At 38.7% G+C, this 26,785-nt stretch overlaps 1 protein-coding gene across 1 annotated transcript in view; it reads left to right on the forward strand.

Moving 5' to 3' along the window:
• LOC132129020 (agrin-like) overlaps nt 1-26,785 on the forward strand; it is a 268,355-nt gene that overhangs the window by 228,163 nt on the left and 13,407 nt on the right. Inside the window, exons 16-30 of the mRNA XM_059540418.1 lie at nt 1,568-1,710; nt 1,805-1,910; nt 7,359-7,709; nt 9,805-9,930; nt 12,709-12,836; nt 15,186-15,300; nt 17,387-17,506; nt 17,719-18,060; nt 19,198-19,390; nt 19,522-19,737; nt 20,165-20,394; nt 22,430-22,564; nt 24,900-24,990; nt 25,654-25,818; nt 25,995-26,106. Coding sequence (XP_059396401.1) covers nt 1,568-1,710; nt 1,805-1,910; nt 7,359-7,709; nt 9,805-9,930; nt 12,709-12,836; nt 15,186-15,300; nt 17,387-17,506; nt 17,719-18,060; nt 19,198-19,390; nt 19,522-19,737; nt 20,165-20,394; nt 22,430-22,564; nt 24,900-24,990; nt 25,654-25,818; nt 25,995-26,106 — 2,573 coding nt within the window. The remainder of the gene's footprint in view (nt 1-1,567; nt 1,711-1,804; nt 1,911-7,358; nt 7,710-9,804; nt 9,931-12,708; nt 12,837-15,185; nt 15,301-17,386; nt 17,507-17,718; nt 18,061-19,197; nt 19,391-19,521; nt 19,738-20,164; nt 20,395-22,429; nt 22,565-24,899; nt 24,991-25,653; nt 25,819-25,994; nt 26,107-26,785) is intronic.

Genomic DNA, 26,785 nt, shown 5'->3' on the forward strand with positions numbered 1-26,785 from the left:
AAAACACTTATAATTGAATAACACTGTTAAATGTAATAAAGGTGCATCTCATTAAATTAGAATGTTGTGGAAAAGTTCATTTATTTAATTAATTCAACTCAAATTGTGAAACTTGTGTATTGAATAAATTCAATGCACACAGACTGAAATAGTTTAAGTCAAACTGCAAAGGTATCCTGAGCCTTCAAGTCAGTTTGGTTCACTAGACACAATGATGGGGAAGACTGCTGATCTGACAGTTTTTCAGAAGACAATCATTGACACCCTTCAAAAGGAGCCACAAACATTGCCAAAGAAGCTGGCTGTTCACAGAGTGCTGTATCTAAGCATGTTAACAGAAAGTTGAGTGGAAGGAAAAAGTCTTATGAGGATTGTCAAGCAAAATCGATTCAAGAATTTGAGTGAACTTCACAAGGAATGGACTGAGGCTGGGGTCAAGGCATACAGCCGTGTCAAGGAATTTGGCTACAGTTGTCGTATTCCTCTTGTTAGCCCACTCCTGAACCACAGACAACGTCAGAAGTGTCTTACCTGGCCTAAAGAGAAGAAGAACTGGACTGTTGCCCAGTGGTCCAAAGTCAAAGTTTCAGATGAAAGCAAGTTTTGTATTTCATTTGGTAACCAAGGTCCTAGATTCTGGAGGAAGGGTGGAGAAGCTCATAGCCCAAGTTGCTTGAACTCCAGTGTTAAGTTTCCAAACAAATATCAATTTTTATACATTATAATTTTTGCTATAACTCTATAATTGTATGGAAACTAATATTGACCATTTATTGGTTGGTTTTATAACATGAAAATATAATATATTTTTTTATCTAATTTAAATACCTAATAGTATCTTATTAAATATCTGTCTTAATAATATAATTTTATGATTAAATAATTTAATAATTATTATAATTTTTTAAAAGCTAAGACTACAGTATACTATCATTTACATTAAAGGTAGAAATCCCATTAAAATATATAAACATAAAAAATGTACTACTTGATACTAAATATTCTGTTATCATTAACAAATGGTTGTAAAAATAAGTTTGAATTTGTTTGCTATAATCAGATTAAATTCAGTTGAATCTTCATATGCACACCAGGGGCAACAATGAAATGCTATCCTGATGTCACCCTCTGTGCTGGCATAGAGAGTAGAATGAAGTCGCCATCAGTTATTGACAGGAAGTGAAGAGCTTAATGAACTCAACAGTCCCAGCATAGAAGTGTTCATGCAGCGTTGCTGCCCGATAAAAGCTGACACATGAAAGTGCAGAAGAGAAAGCCAGTCAATGCTGCAGGCCAGGCACTCTGATGTCAGAGTAAAGAGTAGACTTCTGTGGCAGGCAAGGTCCCGGCCCTGCTACTGATGCAGTTCCAACTTTCTGATGAATATCTGTGGTTGAGGTCATAGGGTTCGTATCAGAAGTGGATTAACAAGTAGCCCACACTGAAATGACCAGCATATATTGTGTTTTGTGGTGCTGGTTTCTCACATATTTGTCCTTGAAACCATTAAAAGTTTAAAAGATCTTTTTTGTTTTAGTGCTAAATATATAAATTATGTATTAACCAGAGACCAACTATTCTATAGGACCTGAGGCACCCAAGTCCTGTGATGAGCTTGTGTGCAAGTTCGGCGCATCATGTGTAGAGTTGAACGGACAGGCTCACTGTGAGTGCCCTTCACCAGACTGTGATGAGAAAAACAAGACCAAGGTGAGCTTGCATAAGTGACAGATCCACACTCCACAACTACTGTAATGATGAAGATTTCCTTTCTAATAATAGACATGAACATGTTTGTGGACAGGTATGTGGTTCTGATGGGGTTACCTATGCAGACCGATGCCAGCTAAGGACCATCGCATGCAGACAAGATAAGGAGACCTATGTGAATCATTTAGGCCAGTGCAAAGGTGAGAGGTCTTTTTTCACTAAAATATTATAAACATTAATAAACCAAGATAAACAGGCTACTTGATAAAGGAAAACGAAAAATACATAACATGGTCTTAGATACAACCCCCCCCCCCCCCCCCCCCCAAAAAAAAAATTTCTGAGAATACGTTTTTGTACTTTTACTGTATTTTTTCATCATTTCAACAAAATTGTCAGAGAATGTCTTTTTAATGTATTTTTTAAATTGAAATGTATTTATAACAAATGTCAGGGAATGATTTTTATTGTATTTTTATTACATTTACTGTAGTCAGAAAACTTATAGAAAATGATATTCTCTGCAAAAACTCTTATAATGCAAAAATATAAATAAGTAATAATATTTTAAAAAAGCTGTACTATTAAGGATGTTTTAACTAGAAACCAAGAGAAAAATGTTGGGACAAACTGCATGGCCCATAGTTAGGAAAGGGTTCACTGGGTGTGCAGTTGTGTGTGGGATGGGTATGGGGAGTATTGATGTGGATGATGGGTGTTCAAGGGGACAGGAAAGCTGCCTGACAGATGCTCCCATGTAGATAGAGCCGTGCTGCTTGGCTTCAGGCTGGAGTCTTGAATCCCCTGGAACTGGGCAACATTTGAGCTGTTTGATTTGCATCACCCCTGTGTGGATTAGGGAGGTTTAACTGCACAGTCTGAGGGAAGCACCTGAAATCATGCTGCTGATGCTGTTGGGAGGCCTACTATGGGTAGATCAGGCTGTGTAGAGTTGGGCATCGCTGTCATTCTCTCTTCAATTGTTCATCCATTGCTGTATACATGCATGGGCAAAGGGACCTGGTAGAAGGCCAAGGTTAAGACTTTCATGTCGGGTATATGTAAGAAGCACTATGCCAGCTCACGTCAGAAGGTGTTCTGCAGGGAGCTTCTCTGTGATGGGCATGGCACATGGTGGACATTTTCCAGCTGGATCAGGGCCAATGGCAGGTGCCAGACATTTTCAACAGCAGTCCATGCAGCCACTCGGTCACACCTGTTAATGCCACATAAGTGCAGCTTGAACTAATTTATCTGTTGCATTGTTTTTCATAGCTATTACCAGGTCCTTATGGATTCTCTGCCAGCAGAATATTCATCACATCTCTTGTTCCTTGCCAACAATATAAAACAATTTTGTTTTCCTAAATTCCCAATGAAAGTGAAAGTGACGTGACATACAGCCAAGTATGGTGATCCATACTCAGAATTTACATTTAACCCATCCAAAGTGCACACACACACATCAGTGAACACACATCAGTGAACACACACCGTGAACACACACCCAGACCAGTGGGCAGCCATTTATGAACAATTCCTTAGTGTTATTTTAAAGACAAGACAAAAAAAGGTCTTGGTTAATTTTAACCAAGATGTGAACTTGCTTTTCCAATAAAAAATGGTCCTGTTTCCACTGATGTTATGGAGTTCATTCAGGCTATTGGATAATGTTAATTGGATAATGTTTTTTCAAACTCCCATCCTGGTATGTAGCGGTCATTTTTAACTAGTGATAGAATAATATATCTGCCAGGACAATTCATGTTTGGCCATTTTGATGAGGCATCAGCCAATAAACTTGTGAGCAATTGAGTACGTACAGTTGTATGTAAATACATGTTATTATTACAAATAATACAATACTAACATTCAGATTATAGCAAATTAGTACAATAAATTATCATAATCATCTGTATTTGTAGATTTTGGCAGCAGCAATAAAACATATTGTTAATATCGGTAATTTTCACCTTCCAGTCAATTCTTTTTGTGAACAGCATTTCATGTTGACAGATATTTTAGTTATTTGATTACAGCTCACATTTGGCAAATGGTTTTTGGACCTGGTTATGACACACCACACCACAAACTGATGTTTAAAGATCATGATTGGACCATCATCCCTATAGTCATTAACCAGAGCACCTCTCTGTCTTGCTCTGTTTCTTGGCATTACCTGCCTGTATGACAAGAATCCAGCTGCTCTTCTGGGTTTATTCAGGGATCTGGGAGGAAGTAAAGAGTGGGCTTAGGTTTGATCTTCACCAGCCTAGGGCGGAACTGGCAACAGCAGGACCATTTATTAATTTCTTCTCCAACATGTGGGGTAAAGCGGCTCGGCAGCCCTGAGGTGAAGGGGTTAGATCACAAGCTCATTTCACGTGTGAGTGGATGTGATTTAGCCGAAAGCCTTGCCTTTCTCTCTCTATTTCTCTCACTGATCTCTTGACGTTCTCTCATCATCAACTCTACTTGATGACAAATGGTGCTATGAAATGCCACATGGAGTGAGTTACTCCTCATGTTGCCATAGCAGGCAGCAGATGAGGCAATCAGTGGCACATCTTGGTACATGACGCAGAGTGTTCAGGGTCTTGAATGGCTGAGAAACTTTTGGCTCATCAAGAGTCCAAGATTTGGCAGTTCCTTGTGCTCACATACGGTGTCATCAACTGTACTCTTGCTGAAAATTGGCAGTCTACACATTAGCATATGGGACGGGCGGCTCTCAGCGTAGATGTTAGTTTTGGTTATCGTTTTTGTTCTAAATAATATTTTCCAGGTTCAAAACCCGTTTATCTTTGTCATACCACACAAAAGAAATTTGAATTATTCCTCAGTGTTTAAAAATAAAAAGCTTAAAATGGAAATGTACATGGCAAGGCATTACAGGCAGGATAGACCTTAAAATACACACTGTTTAAAAACTCTCTGATAAAATTGCTTACTAACCTTTTCTGTGCAAAGTTAAATCCAATTTTTCAACTTTTCTCATTATCATGTAAAGGCGGTAAACCCTGCAAGGTACTGTTTACATAGGGAAAAATTCTCCCATAAGAATTATGTCATATAACCTGGAGTTTATCTGCCTATTACAACAGTAGTGCCACTGCTATAAGGACATTTAAAACAACTGTACATCTCAAATTACTGCCATTTTGTATGTAAGCCTATTTTTGTTTTAATAACAATATGACATGAGAATTAATGTAAATTACTCTGATTTACCCTCTACACCAATGCTTCTTAACCTGGTGGCCAGGACCCACTGAGCCATCGCAAATGCCAAGGGCAAAAACAGCTATGAATCAAGATATTTCCTGTTTTAATTCTCCCCCTTCAAGACTTTTTTCTTCGAAGAACCAGGGGTCCTTCTGTCTAGAAAAAACTTGGATATATGAAGTAGCCTAATTTTAAGTGTGATTTCTAGACCTGGTCATACATTTCAGGTAGAATTTGTGAGTTAAAAAGATTTGTAAAAATTACCCTTTATTCTATTAAATTAGACCCATTAAATCATGAGCAACTAGAAAGATCATGCTGCTTCAAATATTGTGGGGGATACTGGGGGTCTTGCAGTCATAATTGTGAGAACCACTGCTGAACAAAGTAATGAAGTAACATGTAAATCTTGAGTTTTTGTCGTGACTAGCACTGTGAGAGATTTGATATTTTGTTGATGACTTGGCTTCTAATTCAGAGACATTGCACTGCTATATTGCACATAGCCCCTCCCCCAAGAAATCTAATTGGTCCAAAATTCTGCTCCACTTTTTACACTTAATATTACACTTCCAAAATCCTTTCAGAGTGGACAGACTTGAGTCTGGAATCTTAGTTGGAATCTTAGTTAGTCTCTTTAAGACTATAGGCACAAACTAAAAGATAAGTCAAAATAATTTTCTGTGCTGCTCTATTTGCATTAAACACATTGTTAATAGAGCAATCTTCTTTACCCCTTTTATTTCCTCGTTTTTCCTCGTAACTCTTTTCTCTCTCCGCATCTTTCAACTTCACTTACGCTTGAAATAAACACACACTCGTACAATGTTGTATGAAACGACAGAAAGCCATCTTAATAACAGCCTTTCAAGAGTAAGTCTACAGCTATGGCGACTGAAGATGACAATTATTTTTGCGTCTTCTAATTGTGCACCCTGCGTCTCTGAAAACCAAATGGAGCGTTAAAGTTGATTAAGGCGAACTGACTGCTGCTATTGCCCAGTTGTTCTCTTCCAGCATGCATATTTGTGTCACAAAAAGCTGAGGCGAGCGACCCAAAGCCCACTACCCATATCTTTTTCCCTCAGAGCTAACGCTACGCTGAGCACCTGAATGACAGGTGCAGCCGAGTCAAAACAGGAAAATGCATGCCGTGACAAACGGCGATAGCATCAGTGCTCTCCCGCACAAAGCTAGCACACTCGTTCCTTCTCGCCCAGGCTGTGACAGCCGTTCTGATAGAAGTAGTATTTCTGTAAGGTATCATATTTCACACCTCGTCAGCTACTCGCTGTTTAAATTCGAGATGACTAGCATGTAATTAAGAGCCTGTGCTTGTTATCAGGTTCCCAACTAAGCGCGGTTAGCCTGTACACGAGGGATACGTTATAGTTAAGCACAAAGTCACGGATGATTGGGTGTTTGGATCCCTTGTTCCCTATTGTGGTGAAATCTTTGCCTCGTTTCGTCTGCGCATGGTTATTATTGTCCTCTGAATCTTTTTATATGTATCAGAGAACATGCATCTTTGAAAAAGACTCTTTCATTGATAATGTCTTTTTTTAAGTTTGAGCTCAGCTGCTGCATTAGGAGAGGTTTGCAAGCGTGTTGAGAAGACTACCCTGGTTGGAGCATCGACGGATGCCTGCATGAAGTGAGGGCTTCCTTTGAAGCTGCAGCTAAACTCTGCTTTTCTGCCCTATTTATATCAATCATTCATCACTAGAGGCTTTGGCTGTCTGTGATTAAAGCCTCCCTACAGGAGGGCAACATCTGAATATGTATATATAATTCATATCTACAGGCACTCTCTCACATGCACAAGCACACTCTCTCACAGATCAACCATTTTCTGCAGTCTCAACCCCAGTAGTATATAAACACTTCTGGTCAAGAGTCTGTGTAATGACTGGGTTGAGCTTGCGGAAAACCTAGCTTTTAAAAACATCAAGGAATCACATCAGAAAGACACGGTGCAGCAACCTGGATCTTTCACATGTGCAGTTCATTGATTTTATGGGTAATTTAAAATCTCTTTTTGTGTTCCACGGAATAAAGAAAATCAGAAGTTTGGAACAACATGAGGTGCTTGTAAATGACAAAATGTTCATTTTGGGGTGAACTAATCCTTTAAGGCTAAGCCCTTGTTGTTTGACTACAAAAGGGGCTCTTTGCAGGTGTTCAGGTGTTGGGGTGTAATGAAACTTAAGTGATATGATTGAAATAAGATGCATTTGCAGGCATTAGGTGGTTTATTCCTGGTGTTTCAATGCATCTGATTTTGATATGAATCTGTGAGGCATACATTTTAATGGCAAAGATTAATGGGTGGGAGGGTGTAGGTAGAATTCAGGTGAGAAAGAAGGCCTATAGAAACATTTCCATCTATGCTTACCCATCATTCCATTCCTGCTTTCTCCCAGAATCCATTGAGCTGACGGCCAAACCCACCCCCTTCCCAACCACCCACCGCTCCACCCCTCCCACCGCTCACGTCAAGATCACCAAACAGCGCCATGGCCACACCACCACCACTACTTCAAGCATTCTGGACAGCTTCTTGGTAGAGGCTCTGCCTTCTCCGAAGACGGTCGAGGCAGGAATTTTCTCCAGCTCTTTCACCACCCACCGCCCTGCCACACTCAACAAACAACCCCGCACCTCATCCCCACTCCTGGACTCCACCCCTTACTTTGACGAATCGGGCAGTGGAGAGCCCAGTGGGGATGAAGAGAGGATGAGCGGAATGGAGGAGAGCGGAGAAGGGCCACTTGGTAATGCATTAACCATAATCTTTCAATCATAAGGGGTTTAGGCATAATTGTCAAGAACAGATGACAAGAGATGATGAAATTCTCTCTTGTATGGACTGACCTTGCGTGTGAGATGACCTTGACTTGAATTGTAATGGGATATCAATTTAACACTGCCCATTATCTCAGCGCCCATTATTATTTGAGAGGTTTTGACACCTGACATCCAACCGCTAAGTGAGTGGTTTCATTTGGAATCACTAGCTTCAGTTTGTAATGTGGCCTAACCTTATGAGTAAGCCTATTCAAAGCACCATTTCAGATGAAGTCAATGCAACTACTGTTCCTTTCTCTCCTCTGAGCTGTTCCTGTATAGTTTGTGTTTCTCAGGATCTGAGCTCAAGACATAGACCCCATGAAATGAATTAAGTTTTTTGCCTATGTTGATATATATATTTCTATTCAAATAAGAATTTGGGGTGGGACATTTAGAGGAGCTTTTAACTTTAAGTAGCGAATATTTAGGCAACCCAACAAATAGTTATTTTTTATTCATTTTATTAAATTATTTTTAGATTAATTTTAAGTATATAAAATTGCAATCTATTTACATTACATTTTTGTTATATCCTATTTATATCGTAGCTATTTTTTATTATATAATTGGTTGCATTATTGGTTTATTGTTGCCAGACCAATTGGGAGCCACAGCTAGTTTATACCTTGGAAGAAAGCAACAAAGACACTTTCAAAATGAATAACTTCCAGCTGCTACCTAAAATTTACAAGTATATTAAATTGCTTATTAAAGAAAATAAAGTATGACGTTAACAGACTCAGATAATCCTGCCTCCAACAAGCAATAGCATGTAGCTAATAGTAGGAGAAGCTATAATTCTAAAAAATTACCCAGAGCAGTGCAAATTAGGGTCTGCTTTGTTTTTTATGTTGTTTTTGGAGGATTAAATAATGGAGCAAATACCAGTGATTTGACGAGCGCAAACGTTAGTAAATCGCATTGCGTGATTCATTTTAATAAATTTTTTCACCTGAAAGGGAAAGTCCTACAAATACATATTCAATAAGGTCAGGTGCAAAAATAACTGCCCATGCCTTTTCAGCGCTAATTCTTCTTTAGTCTTTTGAGTCTTTAGTAAGTCCTGACAGTACTATTTTAACGCCAAAAAACGGTTTGCGCTGGCACAAGCTGTTAGTAAATCTGGCCCATGGACAAAAAAAACTTTTGTTCTCCACTACAGCCGGTTCTAATAGTAATAGCCTCTTGGTCGACATGCAAGTGACAAATCCCTCAATCCTTTACTTGTACAGTATGTGTCCTTTGCCACCACAGTACCTAAAGCAGATCAGCTATATTTATTCCGCTAATGCTAACTTTACTGTTTAACTGCCTGAATTGGTATAAAAGAGAGCAACAGGGCATCAGATTTATTCTCTTGCCACTGTTGTACCGGAGCGCTCTTTGATACAGGACACATGAAGTCAGTCTGTCTGTGGGAGGCATCTCTTGGGAATTTCTGATGACTTTCTGCCTCCCAGTGAACCAATAGCCTATAAGGCTGAAGCAGTGTGTTGGCCAGCGTGCACCCATAAATTTGCCCACAAACGTGAAGAAAAGATGACCAGGGATGCTTTCCAGCTCTGCGCCAAAAGTCATTTTCCACCACTCACTATTTTCACATGCTGCCTCTCTCATACTCACAGAGCCCTTGAACATCTGACTGCTTTATAGCTTGTTTGGCAAACAAGAGATATTTAGTTCCAACCCACAGTGCTAATCTTCTGTATGCATACTTGTAGGTGTGAGGTTTTAACAAGCTATTGTTAGGGTTTGACTGAACATGAGTTTAAAAAGTAGGAATACATCAAGAAAGATGTAAAAGTCATTTCGCAACTACTCGCAGATTGTTTTCTGCAAATCAAAGAGTCAACCATAGAGCCGTCATTATTTACACCATAATTTTCCTTCTCCACAACTTGACATGTTAATTGTTTTTGCAATTATACAAACATAGAGATATCAGTTTAAAATAGTTGCTGCCTGAAGCATTAAATTCTAGAAATCCTGCTTGTGTAACATCTTCATCTCTCTCTTCAGGTACAACAGTAGCTACTACCACTCTTCCCACAGTCAAAGAACGGTCTTCCTGTGACAACACAGCTTTTGGCTGCTGTCCCGATGGGAAGACAGCTGCCATCAGCTCTGAGGGTACAAACTGCCCCTGTAAGTTCCCGCCAATCACTCTTAACTAAGTGTCATTTAGATAACAGTACATGTTCGTTTATTAACTGTGACCAGCTCTATGACTAAGCCACCAACAGTGATTATTCTTTTTATCCTGGAAGTCTGAGAGGATGGAGAGGAGGAGGTTTCCAGAGTTGTTAATTACAGGGGATACTACTCTCTATGAGTATGTATTATCTTAGACATGCCATGTTGATTTTGTGTGCCCAGGGTCCAAAATTAGTACTTGTCACATGCCAAATGCTTGTAAAAAAAGGCCTATTACTCCCTAGTTGGCTGGTGACTTAACTGATATAATACATTGTTGAAATGTAATTGTTTTTATGTATACAGTATACATAGGTGTAATTTGAACGTATTTTAAAATGTACTTTGTTCCTGTGATGACAAAGCTGAATTTTCAGCAGCCATTACGCAAGTCTTCAGTGTCACATGATCCTTCAGAAAATCATTCTTATATGATGATTTGGTGCTCAAGAATCATTTCTTCTTTATTTAATGTTGAAAACTACGGAGCCCCGCACATGACATGCAGGAAAAAATAGTGGGCTAAGTCGTGCGCATGATTTACTAATTCGTTCCCTCAATGTACTAAAACATGCGCACGATTACTATTGCGTTCCCTCGATTTACTATTTCGTCCACTCAATTTATAAGTTGTGTGCACGATTTACTAATTCGTTCCCTCGATTTGCTAGATCGTGTGCACGATTTAGCAAATCAAGGGAACGCAATAGCAAATCGAAGGAACGCAATGGTAATCGTGCGCACATTTTAGTACATTGAGGGAACGAATTAGTAAATCGTGTGCACAATTAATTAATTTTTTCTTGCATGTCATGTGTGGGGCTCCGTAGAAAACAGTATTGCTGCTTAATATTAATAGTTTTTGTTTCCAGAATTATTTGAATATTAAGTTAAAAATAACAGCATTTATTTATTTTGTAACATTCTGAAATTCTTTACTGTCACTTGATGCATTCATTTTGTCCTGACTCAATAGTTAGTATTAATTTCTTTCAAAAAGAAAAAAGAATCTTACTAGCAACCAACTTTTGAATGGTAGTGTATATAAACACTTAAATTTGGACCCTGAGTATTTCAGATGCAGGGGAGCAGGTTCAGTTTCAGTAGCTGTGGCAAATGGATAAACCAAGCCTCCAAATGTGTTCTGAGTGGCATTAGACCAGATGCGTCCATACACACACAAACCGTTTTCTCTTACCAGCCCCACCTGTTTTATAAGAGCAGAAATTACACACAATGGAGACTAATCAATACGGGTCAGATAGGCAGTAGCAGGCAGATGTTTTGTGCTCTCTGTATGGGAACAGTAGGTCAAGTGCTCACATCTCTTCTCATATCCGTCAGCTGGGTCTCGTAACTCCCCACCGTTTATTGGCGACGTGTCACAGCGACCGGGAGCGGGGGCCCTAATGTCCATTGCGTTCAGTCTCTGCTGTCAGCTCGAGCTCTCCCCATGTCTCTCAAGCACTAAGGAGAACTCCCCCTCATATTAAACTGTTTTACTGAAAGGCTGAAAACAGCAAGCAGTGCAGTTTACCCCTGCTGCCTCTATGGACCAATTCTAAGCCTATGATTTAAACTAGAGTCTTAGATGCATCTACCCCACCCCACTGAATAAACGAAAAAAATTTTGTTAAGAATGATTTTATATATCTAGTGAAAATTAAAATTACATAGCTCATTGTACAACAGAATGCCTTCTGGACTCTATGTAACCAAAGATAAGTACAGTTTTAATGAGTACACTCTAGAAATTACTAAGCATAGCCGGATTGTGGCTGAGAATTTGAGACTTTAATTTGAATCCACATCTAAAGCCAGATTTCTCCACATGTCTTTGCGCTCCATGGGAAATTCCTGTCCTCAGATGTTTCCGATTTAGAATCTGATCGCTGTTTCCCTCCATCTCTCTTCACATTCAAATCTCCCCCATTTGCTCCTTTTTGAAAGTTCCATCAGATATGAGGTGATGTGTGTCTGTGCAAAAAGACCCTTATCATGCAGTTTTAACCAGCTTCTGTCACTCACCCGTTTCTGGGATTAGAAGACAATTACGGCTATCTTTCACGATAATCATACAAGTGCTTATCCCGGTCCCAGCCAAGCTGGAGTCTGGCCGGCATGATTGATTTTGGCAATTTGTTCAGCTGATTACATGCTGCACAGAACCCAGCATCAGGCCCGCTCCCTGCTCTCCTTCAGTTGTTTATTCATGATTTATTTCTCTCAGTCATGTAAAAACAGCCCTCTGATCCTCTCTCTTTTTACGCTTATTAGTGTCAATGAGAAAGTTCAGCAATAAACTTGAAAAAAAGCAATGTTTAATGATGACCCCGACCCTAGTCGGGACATATGAAATTGTCTTTTAACCTATTATCTTATATATTGTGCAATGTATGTCAGTGTCGCTGTCTAACCGATCTCTTTCCACTCAGTCCTCCATGCCAGCTTTTGGGAAGAGTCTCGGTCTGGTAAACTCCAGTCCATCCTTCCTTCCAGATCTTCATCCATATTCTTACATATTTCCCTATACCTCCACCTCCACTGCAAATGAATCTCTCTTTCCCCATTTGTTGAACCCCACGACTAACCTCACAGAAGCTCCATCACTAACTTATAGACTGGCATTGCACCAACCATAAGTGTGTGTGGCTGAGAGTGGACTGGCACTGTGTGTTTCATCAAAGTGTCTTTTATGTAACCATATATGCTTCCCTGCCTTGCCCACAGCCACCATGCGTTTCAGCGGCTTACTGCACCTGGATAAGGTAGAGGATCAGGAGATCTTCTACACACCGGAGATGGAGGACCCCAAGTCAGAGTTGTTCGGCGAAACGGCCCGGAGCATCGAAAGTGCTGTGAGTTATGCAGCTCAAACTTATACTTGAGTTCCTTTTTAGTTTAGTTTTGAAAAGAAGTTCACGTTTCGGTTACGGTTTCATTTTATTTTTAGAAAATACTATCAAAACTACTTTTATGTTGCTTTAGTGATGCTTCATTTTTCAGTCGTGTGGCAGTAGCTCAGCTTTTGCAAAAAACTATAGCTGTTCCAAAAAGTAGCAGAATTACTGAAACTTTATTGAAGATTAGCTTTTTGTTTATGACAGATGCTTTTCTTGTTGTATCTACCTTTTACTTCTCTATCCATTCTCTTTTCTCTTGAGGTTGGCCCTATGGGAATTAATGCGGAATGCATTGTGATAATAGGTGGAATTATCCAGCGAAATAGGTTGAATGTGACTATTGAAAAAACATGTGTCTGGTGATCTGTCAGTCTCTGGAAATTCAGTTCATTAGCATAAAACTAATATGCTGTTTAAATTTCACTGTGACATAGTTAAACATAAATAAATTAAATTAAAACAATGGCATGTAGCTTTCAAGTATTTCTCAATCAATTATACATTGCAAATTTTGACAATTCAATTCAGTGAGTGTTGTTGTTTTTTTGTTTGTTTTTTCTCATTCGATTATAATTTTAATGATTTATTAAAAAAAAAATTTAAGGTATATTACAAAGACAAAAAAGCAGGAACATTGGAACAAAACACATAAATAGAACCAAAAAACACAGTAATATAATGATAGGGAAAAATTTGAAACAAGATAGATTGACAGATATTATTTATTATACTATTATGTTTACTAATATTTAGAATTATGTTTTATTTTTAGATTTTACGTTTTAATTTTAATTTTAGTGTAATTTTTATTTTAATTGAATGTGCTTTTTTCAATTTAATTAGTTTAGATTTTATTTTAATAAACTTTTGTCGATTTTATGTTTCTATAGATGGTTTATTTGTTTATTTTGGTTTAGTTTTAATTACAAAGAGCTATTAATAATAGTTATAGTTAAGGGTATCAACACTGGCTGGTATTTTGGCCTCAGTGCACGGATACTTTTGACATACTGATAGCCTAGCTTCCCTCACTGAGTTTTTCTTGCATTATTCAGCTGACACTGCAAACTACCTGCTGGAATCTGCTGAAGAAGCGGGTGATTTGTTCCCGGCTTTTTAACCCATTTAGGCAATATCTGGGGATGAAGAGCAGTGTGATAATGAGTTGCACTTATCTAATCACTAATCTTATCACTAATGTTAGCTAGTGCTATGACCGAGATTCCCGACAGGGACTAAGCGAGGATGTTATCAGCCTTTCTCTAGGAGAGCTCTACCTGACACAGAAAACTAATCCCCCATACTTCACTCTCTTACTCAGTGAGGTCCAAACCTCAAATTGGGCCATGGTCAGTAAAGAGTCAGCAATTGAAATGGTTCACCTTCAAGCCTCTAAATTTCCACCCTGTCTTTCCCTTCACTTAATTTCAACCCTGTTTGCTGGACTCTGAGTAAGCAGCTTCTAAGAATAGAGACCAGTTTCTGGGTCAACATTTCCATCCGGCAATGCTGGGCAGCCTGGTTTTGTTGGGGGCCTCTCCAGTGAGGCCTAAAGGAAGGGAGGAAGCGTCTCCTTTCCTTTCTTGCCCAGAATGGATCCAAAAGTATAATGAACTCACAGGGTCAGCCTAGAGGCAAACGTGATTATGTCTGCGACAACTATGCGCTTTTCCAAATTCAAGTGCAGCTGTGAATGAAAAGAGTGAAGAAGGAAAACACAAGGCCCTTGGGTGACTTGAATGGGGTACTCGATGGATCTCCTGCTGAGCCACTCTAACAGAATGTGCACACACGTCAGAAAGCACTAGAACAACTCAGAAAGTGGTTTGTGAGTCATCTGAGTGCATCCTAATTGGAAACCACTTCTTGTTTGCTCTAATTTTGACCAATTATGTGCACTGAAATGAATTTGGTTTTGGTGAAATGGTGTTTGTATTCAGGGAAACAGCAGCAACTAAGCTCCTCTTACATTATACCAAATCAGTGACAGTACATGTACCAAGGTGGAAACTGCACCGATTCTTAACTAACAGCAACTTTGTAATATGACATTTACCACTGACTTCGAAACGTGTTCCTGTAATTACTTCTTCGCTGTAGTTAAATGTCAGTTTGTGCACTGAGACCTGATGGGGTTTAGTAGAGTTTTTCCACTGACACACTTTCTCATCTTGTGAAGGAATGTGGTGTTAACAAGAACTAGATTCGGCATATCAAGCTTATTACCAGTTCACACACTGCACTGGGGCATTTGCTTTTCTGTTTTTCTCTGTCTTACTTTGTTTCTGCTTTTAATTTCTCCAGTTGAATGAATTGTTCCGTAAATCAGATGTCCAGAAAGACTTCAAGAGTGTCCGTGTGAAGAATCTGGCTCCCAGCAACTCCATAATAGCCTTTATTGAGACTCACTTTGACCCAGGTAAAGTTACACCAAAAGTTTTTCTTAAAGATTGTTTAATCAAAAAGGTCTCTCTTTGATCACTGAGAATGAATTGTGCCCAATGATAATGTTTTATGTGAACATATTGTTTACATCATTTCAGTCGCCAACACGCTATTACATAATAATCTAACGCAGGGGTGCCAAATGTATCTACTTGAGGGCCGCAGTTCTACAAAGTTTAGTTCCAACCCTACTCCAACACACATACCTGTATTTTTAAAATAGTCCTGAAAGACTTTATAGCTGGATCAGGTGTGTTTAATTATGATTGAAGCTAAACTCTGCAGGACTGTAGCCTTCCAGGAATTGAGTTTGGCACACCTGATCTAATGGCTCAAACTCCCCCACAAAAGCACTGAGCACAATGTGGACACTTTTAGTAATCTTGTGTAATGAAGGCCAGCTAGTGGCTGTGAAGAGGTGTCCACTTGGTGCTAATTTGAATTCTGCTTGGAGCATTGTGAGTAGGACCAGTTACATTGGTGCTGTGACCCGATGGGAAGCTCTGGGGGTTGAATGTGACAGTGGCCAACTTGTAGGAGCTGTGCAGGTAAACCTCACTCTCAAGGCCTTAAGTGGCACACAACTGAGTAGGGGTTGTGGTCTTTAGCATCCTTTTAGACATGCCTGCCTCCCATGCCAGTTGACCTTGGTTTGAATCCCAGTCCGAGCATTGCACATTGCATACCAGTTACATTGGTGCCATGACCAGGATGGTAGTGAGGTTTAGGCAGGTTAGTGATACAGAGGCCAGCTAAAAGGTGTACAGAAACTCCCCTGGCTTCAAGAGGCGCATTAGTGACTAGGGCTATGGACTGCTGTCCTTGTTAGTGCACCTACCTCCCATGCTGATTGATGCTGGTTCAAATCCAGACTGAGTAGGACCAGTAACACTTGCAGACTTAAAACTAAGCATGTCTTGCATGCTACACCACAATAGTACATCATCACTACCCAATCCATTCTCTTGTAAATGCTGAAAGTGCACTTAACTACAATGCACATCTGGACGTATACCCAGTTATAATGCTTTTCTCCATCATTTGTTCATCACTGATTGATAACAGTTCCCATGAAAACAAACATCTCTTTAATAAAATTGTTTGCCACCAACTTTCCATGGACGGTAATAGTGCAATATTTAAGAGAACTGAAAAACTGTCTATGCAAATTAGGCTAATTTTATTTCAGTGATGTGTGTTTCACTGACAAGAATAATTTTAAATATTTCAGTGCATTTATCTGGATTAAACTACATTGAATGTGCTTAGTGAAGACTTTTTGCACTAAAATACATCACTGTTTTTGCCCCCGATGTTGTTTATTATCTGTCTCCCCCAGTCGTTCTGTTTTTTGGTTATCCTGTTTTATTTACTTTCTTTTTTCAAGCTGCTACTTGAAAAAAATCTTTTTTAAGTGGCTCTAGCACACAAAGCACACAGTCTGACTTATACCCTCCTCCCACATCAAAATTCCCCCAAGTCTGTGCTCCTTTAGAAACATGCCCATGGCAAGAAATGAAGAGAACATAAAAACTCCCTTGTATATTTGAAGAAAATAATAATTCAACACAGCAGAATGAGGCATATAAGTTAAGTAAAAGAATTCCTGAAGATGCGGCTCTTGTCTTTTTTGTCTGCTGGAGCGGTCAGAGAGCGTGGCCTTTTTAGCAAGGCAATTTATCAGCTAGGGGTTCTGAAATTTCAGTCTCCATCATTTTTAAAACCCTGAGCATCACACTAGCTGATAAAAATCTCCTTCACTATTCTCTTTTTATTGGTCCCCTTCAGTGGCACAGGAGCACAATTCTAGCACAAGCGCCCGTCATAAAGGCAGTCTGTGGTGGCCAGTAACAGGGCCATCTGTGGAAGTGTTATTAGAGTGTATCATCCCAAAGTCCCTGAAATGCATGTTGGTTCTAGAACAGCTTCTCCCAAGGACTTATTACACGCAGGCTTTTCTGTATATATTGGCAGAAGGCTGGTTAGTGTTGGTTCTTCATTCTCTGCTGTGCAAAAGGTTCACCTCTGGCTCTGTTTAATGTTGTGTTCTCATGCTACAGACACAAGGTTCAGTGTGAAGGATATTGAGGGAGCCCTTCTCAAACAGCTCAATGCATCTAAAGACACTGGTATAGTTGTGAAGAAACCTGAGGAAGAGAACATCCGCATCACCACCTATGGTAACCTGTCTTTTTTTATTTTTCTCTTGCCGCTTTTTGTTGAATGTGATTGCTCTTCAAGCTGGCATTTGATAGTCATGAGTTACCTCAGGACTCATAGCTCAAAAGATCCAGCTTATTGAACATCAGACTGTATGTCTCAGCCTCGGTTTCATTTGTCAAGAATTAAATATGTCTACCCTGACTAATTTTTCTTTCTCTCAATTTTTTAGGTCTTTCAGCTGTTCCTTTCTTCACGACCACGACAACCACCGTGGCGTCAGTCACAACTCCCATCACCACAATCCTGTCTCCCACTACTGCATTTACCACTCTCCGCCCGATCACCACTAGACGACCCTTCACCAGCCGCAGGACTACCACAGCCGCACCAGCCACCACCACTCCATCTCAGGCCCCCACGACCACAGTCTCCCTGAAGAACAGACTGACTGTCCACCCCAACAGGCTGTGTGACTCCCAGCCCTGCCGTCACGGTGGAACCTGCGAGGAGGAGGATAATGACTTCACCTGCATCTGTCCTGCAGGAAGAGGAGGAGCCGTGTGTGAGAAAGGTGAGGGGAACTAGAAAAAAAAATCTGTGCATTGCAGGAAAAACTGATTGAAAGGGTGAATTTCATAAAATCTTAGCCAGGTCAAATTTTAATGACCACATAATCAACAGAAAAAAAAAATATTTTCCTTAATAAAACAGAGAAATTTTTAGGACCATTTAAGATTTATTTGTTGCATTTTTATGTTATTTTCATGAAAATTTTGGTAATTTGACTTTGAGAGGGATTTGTGCCAATTTATAATGCATTCATAATGCAGAAATAACCTAGCATTTAATTGTATTATTATAATTTTCTTCAAGCAAAGTATTGTTTCCTGTTTCTTTTGAACCTTCTTTTGGTGTGAAATAAACCACAATAGAAGTACACTTGAATATTTCAGATATGTTTTAATATTAATTATTATAAATAAATGATTGCAATTAAATATCCATTATTTATAACTGTTGTTATTTATTATTAATATGCTGGCATACAGTATTTGAATCCTTAGAGAAAAAAAAGTATTCAATAAGGATTGAATATAATTTTGTAGCCCTGCTGTTACCCTGAAAATTTTTTAGCTCAATTATTTGTCTCTGTTGGTGGGATAGGGATATATAACTACCTTTTGCAGCTGTGTCAGGTTATAATTGACACTAATTACATCGATGAACTTTAGTTAGTATCAAACCGCTGTGAGGTGAAAAAAAGCCACTAATTAAAGGCTTGTAAGCAGCCCTCAAACACTTCCTCTGATCAATCAGGTCATTAAAGAGTGATGTAGAGAGAAGGCTTCATCAGCCTTGCATTCTCCCGAGAAAAGGGTGAGAGACAGCTGAAAGAGAAAGAGAGAGAGGTGGTGAGACATTTCTGAGCATGGGGATTTTCTGTCTGGAATGTCAATGTCTAACGGAGAAAAGTCCAGGGAGAACTATGATACTCCTCTTTGTACTTCATCTTATGTTTTTTTTTTCACATTATGGAATATAACACAAACTGAATGGCGCATCACTGTAGTATTGACGGGGTATCTGTGTTATCTGAGGGAGACATGCCTGAGTTTTGTTTGTCACTTTATCAGTAGAAAGCAGACTGTTAACGGGTTGAAGGCCAAGTTTAGAGTCTCTGATGACCTGCTCTATCTGTCCTACTCAGTTATAAAGTACTTCATCCCATCCTTTGGTGGTAAGTCTTACCTGGCTTTCCAAACGATGAAGGCCTACCACACTGTGCGCATTGCCATGGAGTTCAGGGCTTCGGAAATGACAGGGATATTGCTGTACAATGACCAAAAAGGCAAAAAAGACTTCTTGTCTCTGGCACTGGTTCAAGGACATGTGGAGCTCAGGTAAGTAACCAATGAAAAACCCCTACATTTGTTACATGCTGTAGGGATGGAAATCATTTCTTATTCGGAGTGATTTTCATGACCATTACAGATCCATTAACCATTTTATTTTGTGATTTTTCTCTGTGAAGGTTTAACACTGGTTCTGGGACGGCTTCAGTGATCAGTAAGGTACTGGTAAGGCCGGGTCGTTGGCATCAGCTCATAGTTGTGCGTAACAGGCGTAATGCCATGCTGAGTGTGGACAATGAGCCGAGCGTTGAAGGACAAAGTCCCCCAGGAACAGATGGACTCAACCTGGACACAGACCTTTTTATCGGAGGAGTGCTTGAAGACATGATACCAGAGTAAGAGAAGCTCTAGAACGCCTCCGAATAACACTAACAAGAGCCTCTTTTGTCTTGTTAGAAGCCATAATGAAACAATATGGAGAATAATAACCTAAACCACTGACGGTCTAAGATTGTCTTCGCATTTTTGCAGAAACCTGCCAGAACAGCTAATATGACTTAATAAGATTGAGCAGAAATAGCCAAATCAATTTAGCATCAATCAAAGATGTTGTGAAACACCACTTGAGTGTAATTGAATGTTTTTCCATCTGTTCTCAGTAAGGAAAATAGTGTCTTTTCTCAAATGAGAAGATGACGTCTTTGTTTTTTTTTTGTTTTTTATTTAATAATTTCATGCTGTTGTTTCATTTTCCATGTCATTTAAGAATTAAGATTAGCATTAAGGAAGAAAGGACTGACAAGACCTCACTTGTTCTTGCAGTGTAAAGGAGAAGACATCAGTTTCAACAGGCCTGGTGGGCTGCATCCGCTTGCTGGACGTCAACAACCTTGTCTATAACCTGCAAGAGAATGGCAACAGCATTCTATACGGTTCAGGCGTGGGAGAGTGTGGCAACAATCCATGCCTGCCGAACCCCTGCAAGAATGGAGCTTCTTGCCAGGTCAAAGAAGCAGAGATGTTCCACTGCAAATGTGTCAATGGTTTCTCCGGTAAGTACACATTTTCACTTAAATGGACACGTAGGGTTTCTCTTGTTTCTATGTTTATTAATATATTTATCTGAATAAGTGTTTGTTTAAATAAAATAAAACAGAAATACCTCAACATATTACATATATATTAATATTTGTAAAATATTTAGCATATTTTTGCTATATATATATATATATATATATATATATATATATATATATATATATATATTGTTTTTGCATTATTTTAATGAGTCTTTGGGAGAGAAATGTGTTTTCTCGAAAATAATTTAATAATGGAAATTAAATAGAATTCATTTACTTTAAGCAAAGCATTTGGCACAGCCATCAGGACAGGTCTCAATATTTCCAGTGCCAATTTGTTCTTAATGCCAATGTTATAATGAACATTTTTCAATGTCTGTCACATGAAGTTTGACCAATCTTCAACAAAATTGGCTCAGGTCATCTTCAGACCAAGATTCACAAATGGATTTCAAATTCTCAAAACCACTTGACTGTAAAACACCACCAAATTTGATGGTGATGCTGCCAAACAGAAAGTTGTAGCTGTGTCTTGGATCTTAGAGGGAAATCTTTTCATTTTATTTTTTACAAGGCAGAAATGTAATGTTACAAAAATAATAACACTATTAAAATAATTTTACACCATCACAGCTTTAATTGTATTTTTTAACAAATAAATGCAGCCTTGGTGTGCATAAAAGGAATCTTCTATTAAAACATCAAGAAACCTTACCAGCTCCAAACTTGTGAAGGATAGTATATATTCCACTGTTGTGCTTGGCCTTGTAATTACTGTTTCTGGCTTTCTCCTGTATGTCCATCTTTGGTTTCTCACAGCATAAGGAACTGTAGGAGTCATCCACACAGAAGATACAGTGTTCTCTTTGTTCACTTCGAAGAACCTTTTTTTTCTCTCTCTATCTTGCCGTGTTGCTCCAGACATTTGAAATATTGCCCATAGTAAATTGCTCTGTTATTCTGCTCACAAGACTTTATTGAACAAGCTTTATTATAATACAGTTCAATATCCACCACTTTATTTCAGTGCTGCAGAATGACTGCAATAAGGTGTGTAGGAAAATGAAGACCCTTTGAAGTAGAAGTGTACACAAAGAAATTGGCTAGAGGGATAAATATGTGGGATAACCTTTCATGTTTAAAGAGCAGGATTATAAGTTGGAGGGTTTGCGCACTGTCTCCATGAGAGAGCGGCCTTATAGTTTGAGAGTAAAAGAGAGAGACACCTAGCAGAGAAGGTCTTTCATTACAGCAAGCAGCAGTTGCCGCCTGTGGCGTGATCTCCTACTATCTTCTTTGCGATGATGGGAGTGTTCTGATGAGACTAGAAGCACTGACCTGATAGAGTTTCATTCTCTCAAACCAGGAGGGCACACAAGCACAACGTGCAGCACTATGGCATAATCTAAATTTGTAATAATGTAAAAAAGAATTCTATTAGAAAACCTCTACACTCTTAAAAAGAAAGCTTCTTTATTAGAATCTGTGGTTCCATGAAGAACCTTTAAAGGATTTGTTAATTAAAAAATGTACTTACCCCTGCGTATCCAAGATGTTCACGTCTTCCTGTCCACTTAAATAGTGGCCAAATTGTTCTATCGCTGCAACCCCCCCACCACCACCCCTTTTGGAACCATTCCTTTTAAGAGTGTATTTAGGTGCAAATTCATATTCGGACATATGCTGACTCAGTCCATCTTTGTAACATTTCTAGGCAGCTGAATCTCAAACAGTTTGTCAAGTCAAGTTTTAATAACATATTTCATATTGGCAATAAAATCTGACAACACTGGTATCATGAATTTAACTTCTTTAGCTCGAATCATGGTAAAAAAAACTTTATTTTTCACAGTATTTATATTTTTCAGATAATATAGCTATTAAACAAACTCTTTAACTCTTTTGACTTAACTAGCCAGTTTGTATTAGGGTTGACAGGAAGTTGGTTGATTTCTCCCCAAGTGACCTTCTTATCATCTTTTGTTTATGCCACAATTTCTGTTAACAGGTCCAACTTGCGCTGATGCCCACAACCCTTGTGACCCCAATAAATGTCACCCGCCATCACGGTGCCAGGTCCTTCCAGAGGGAGGATACAAATGTGAATGTCCGATGGGACTTGAAGGCAAGCACTGTGAAAAAGGTACAGTACTACATCATAGTAAAAATACAGTAAATGAGCGTATCGACTGCCCTAAGGACTGAAATAACTGCTGCTTCTCAGTTGTAATTTCAGTATTGATTTTTGTTAGGATCGTTTGGTCTGACTTGGATTTTTGCTGTAGAATTGTCATGGGAAAAAAGGGCTGAGGTTATGGTGGGGTGGTCAAAGTGAGATTCTTCAGTGGGTACCATACTGTTAAATAGGTTTTACCAGTATAATGGAGAGTCAGCATCTGGGAGGTGATTTGAAATTCTTTTCCCTTTTACACTGTGTCTGAGTTGCCATCCTGAACTGGAAGATCAAGCATATGGTACAGTAGGTGGGGTGGGGGGATTTCTCTCCTATGGGAGCTGGACCCTAACCAGGGAAGAGATGCTTCGTTCTGATGCCATTTCAAAGCTTTTATTAGCACTCTCACTCTGTTGCACTTCTCTCTCTCACCTCATTAAAATTCCTACAGATGGAAGGTGGGGGGTTGGGTCCAGCCCTATACACTAGGCCATGAACCCCTTTAAATGTAGGTTAAATTTCTTGCAATAGTGCGCACCCACTTTTTTCAGCAGCATTGGTTCTGGAAATATTTTTCCAATTAATTTTTTCCATAGGAATAAAAAAAAAAAAACCTTCAATAAAGAGCTAAAAGCCATCAACCAAATTAAACAATCAAACTTTGACTTGAAGGAAGGAAATAATTATTGGTGGAGATTTCTTGCAGAATCTTAAGTAATGTAGTTTCTCATGAAGATTCCAGCTGTTTAAACATGATAATTTACAAAAATAAGTTTAAATAGTGTGTGCTCCGTCAACAAAAGCACATACAGTTTATAACCAGCCTTTTAGCTCAATGAAAATAATTTTACTTTTTGAACCTGATTGTCACACATTGTAGAGCTTCCAAATCATTTACATCAGCATCAAGTCTTTACTGACTGTTAAAAACTTGAAAAGCTTAATTTTCATGACCATCATTGCTGCCTGTCTGTATCAGCGATACTATTCCAGTATTTTTATTAACAATATGATATCACTAATAGTGGGCGGGCCAGTTTCATCATTCACAAGGTACCTGAGGACTGCAGTATGTCATTGCACACACATTCAAGCACCTGTTCAACTATCATATGAGAGGGACCAGAGAGTCATCTTTTTGTCTAAGAAAGTCTCCCTTAGCGAGTGATTAAAATAATGTTGAACCAGAATCAATGAGTTGAGCACATCCATCAGACAGAGTGTTTTTTTTTATCGCTTGAATCAATGAGATGAGTAATTCTATCAGTCAGCTGCACATCATGATTAATGGGAAGTCAGTCGGGCAAAGTGTCCAGGGAGAGTGGCTCTTTCAGATAAGAGACTGTCCCGCACTGTTTGGCTTTTGTGAAATGACTAAGTCAGTTACAGGAGAGTGCGCCCTTATGGGCGAGGTCAGAAGGTAAAATACATGCAGCATGCTGAAAGAAGGAAATTTACGTTACATAAAAGGCTAATCAGGAAACACTTGACTCTTAGGAGTTACACTACGCTATTGTCTCTAAAGCACTGCTGGCCGAAAGAATAATTAAAGAATAAAAAAAATGAATACATGATTTATCCATTAGCTGCTATTTAGAAATTAAGATTTGTATAGTCAGTGAATTGTTTAAAAAAGCAGTTGCTTTCATAATGGGGTGTATTTCAAAGGAAAAATGTATTATATTCAGTGAGAAAAAAAAGTGAAAAAAATGCTAGTTTGTTAAGCAATGCTTAATTCTAATGTTAATTTACAATATGTTTGTGATTTACAAAAGTGTCATATACTTTCTCTTCTACTAGTTTTGTGAAAGTGGAATGTTTTAAACAAAAAATGCTATTGCTTAATGGAATATTTCAAAATAAATATGTAAAGGAAGGATTGTTCAGTTTTCAGTAATTTACCAAGCATCCTGTACTGTTGAATGCTGCCAATTGCTGAGCTTCTATTTCTGCAGTGCAGAAATAGAGGCCTCTTCTTTGTAACTTTCCATTTTGACTTCTCACTTTATTGAGGTGTATGCAAGTGTTGTGTCTTCTTGTACAATAGCGAAGCTGTGGCTGTGTTAAACTATAGCTAATTAGCTTTTTAATCTCATTCTACCATCCCAGACCGAGCATGCGCTCATCCTGTGTAATTACTACAGGGTGCATGCTGGGCTGAGTGGCAGTGCTATGTGCTGATGGGTGTGAGTGTATGTGTGATCATGTAAGCTATATACAGTGTCACTGTCTGGGCTTATAATTGGAGGAACACCTCAAACACATTGTTATCTGTTAGCATAATAGACTTTTTCACATTTTCCAGTGTCAGACAAGGGAGGCGCTTACATTCCTTACTTTACTGGAGACTCTTTCCTGGAGCTCAAGGGCCTTCATCTCTACGGCCAGGATCTGAGGTATTACATTAAATATTGACTATTGTTTATTGCATTTATGCAATACTATTAATGCACATAGTAGTGTTATATTTGTAGCGGTCTTCTGAAATGAGGCAAGTTCTCTTTCTTCATTTGTTTTTTTAGTTTATTCATGTTAGTAACATGTTTTTATTAAGTAGAATAATTCTATTTTATATGAAAGTGTCTTGTATATTAATAATTCAGTAGTGTGCTGTATATTAATAATACAATAATAATGATGATGTCAATCATACAATAAATTAAAGAAACATATTTTGTGTATTGGGAACTGCTAACGTTTTTCTGTATTATTGTTAATAATAATTTTTAAAAGTTACTAAATATCTAAGCTTCTTTACAGACCGAATATCTTTTTAATGATGCCTTTTTCTCAGACCATTATTTAAAAAATACTTGGTAAACACCACTTGTTTAATTATGCTCACGTTTCAAGTCATTTCAAGTTCATTTAGATTTCGGACATGTTGGATTTGATTTCAGTAATTATGTTCAGTTGTTTGAGCTGTTAACTCAGTAATTAGTCCATCCGTTTCCACAAATGTTGATGCATATTTGCTGGCTAAATGCAAACATTGTTTCTCACACAAGGAAGAAAACCTCTCTTATGTATCTAATTGAACTATACTTATTTGTTCACAGGCAAAAGTTCAGCCTGACTGTGGTTCTGTTGGCCAACGACTCCAAAGGAATGATCTTCTACAACGGTCAAAAGACTGACGGCAAAGGAGATTTCATCTCTCTCTCCCTGAATGATGGTATCCTAGAGTTTCGATATGATCTGGGCAAAGGGCCAGCTGTCATTAGGTAAACAGCACTCTCTATAGTTATATTCAAATGCAGTTCAATTTAAATTACTCCGCTGGGTTGTGTTCAGTTACTCTTTCAGTTATTTAGCTGTAGCTTTTGGGTTTATTTTCATATTGTCATTTAGAGGGGCAAATAAACATTTTTGCTATGTTTTTTGTGTGTGTTTGCAACAGGAGTAAAGAAAAAATCAAGCTGAACGAATGGAACACAGTGAGTCTGGAGAGGGCCAGCAGAAAAGGAGAGATCAGCATTAACGGCAAAGACCCCGTCAGAGGAGAGGCGCCGGTAAGAGATCTCTCTTATGCTAATGCTGACCTATAGGCCACAAACATTACCCTTCTTTACAAGAACAAGTCATACTAGCTGTTGACTCCACTTGTTCCTCAAATTGCTATGCTGAAAGTGTCAACTGTGATTAAAAAATTACTAAATTAAGATTCTAAAATACAAAAATCTTTTAGACCCCACTATAAAACATGGTATTGAATGACTACCATATTCACATACCATGATATTGACATTTCAGATAATACTATGGTATTATCATGGTACATTTAAAAGAAACCATGATATTACCATCATGCTTATTGATATTGACCAGAAAGTCATGCTTTGTTTGCATTCTGTGAAGTTTAGTTTGCTGCTTTTTAACGCAGGGTCTGGGGTGCATGTGTGGGAAGCTTTCAATACGTCTCTCTTTTATGCCTCATACTTGTGATCTTTTGCCCTCCATTTGCTTTTAATTGCCATGTGGAAATGACTATGTATGTTGTGCTATGGATTGGCACCCACTCAGATCAATCCCAGCAGCCTCTGTCTTAGAGCTGCACAATATTGGAAAAAATTACAGTGCGATATTTTATTTTTCTGCGATATATATTGCGATATGAAATCTAATCAAATTTTATCTTTGATTAGAGAGAGCAAGACAGCGCTTGTGTTGTTTGAAGACGGTGAGCGTGCG

The sequence above is a fragment of the Carassius carassius genome, chromosome 46 (genome assembly GCF_963082965.1).
Source record: "Carassius carassius chromosome 46, fCarCar2.1, whole genome shotgun sequence".
NCBI lineage: Eukaryota > Metazoa > Chordata > Actinopteri > Cypriniformes > Cyprinidae > Carassius > Carassius carassius.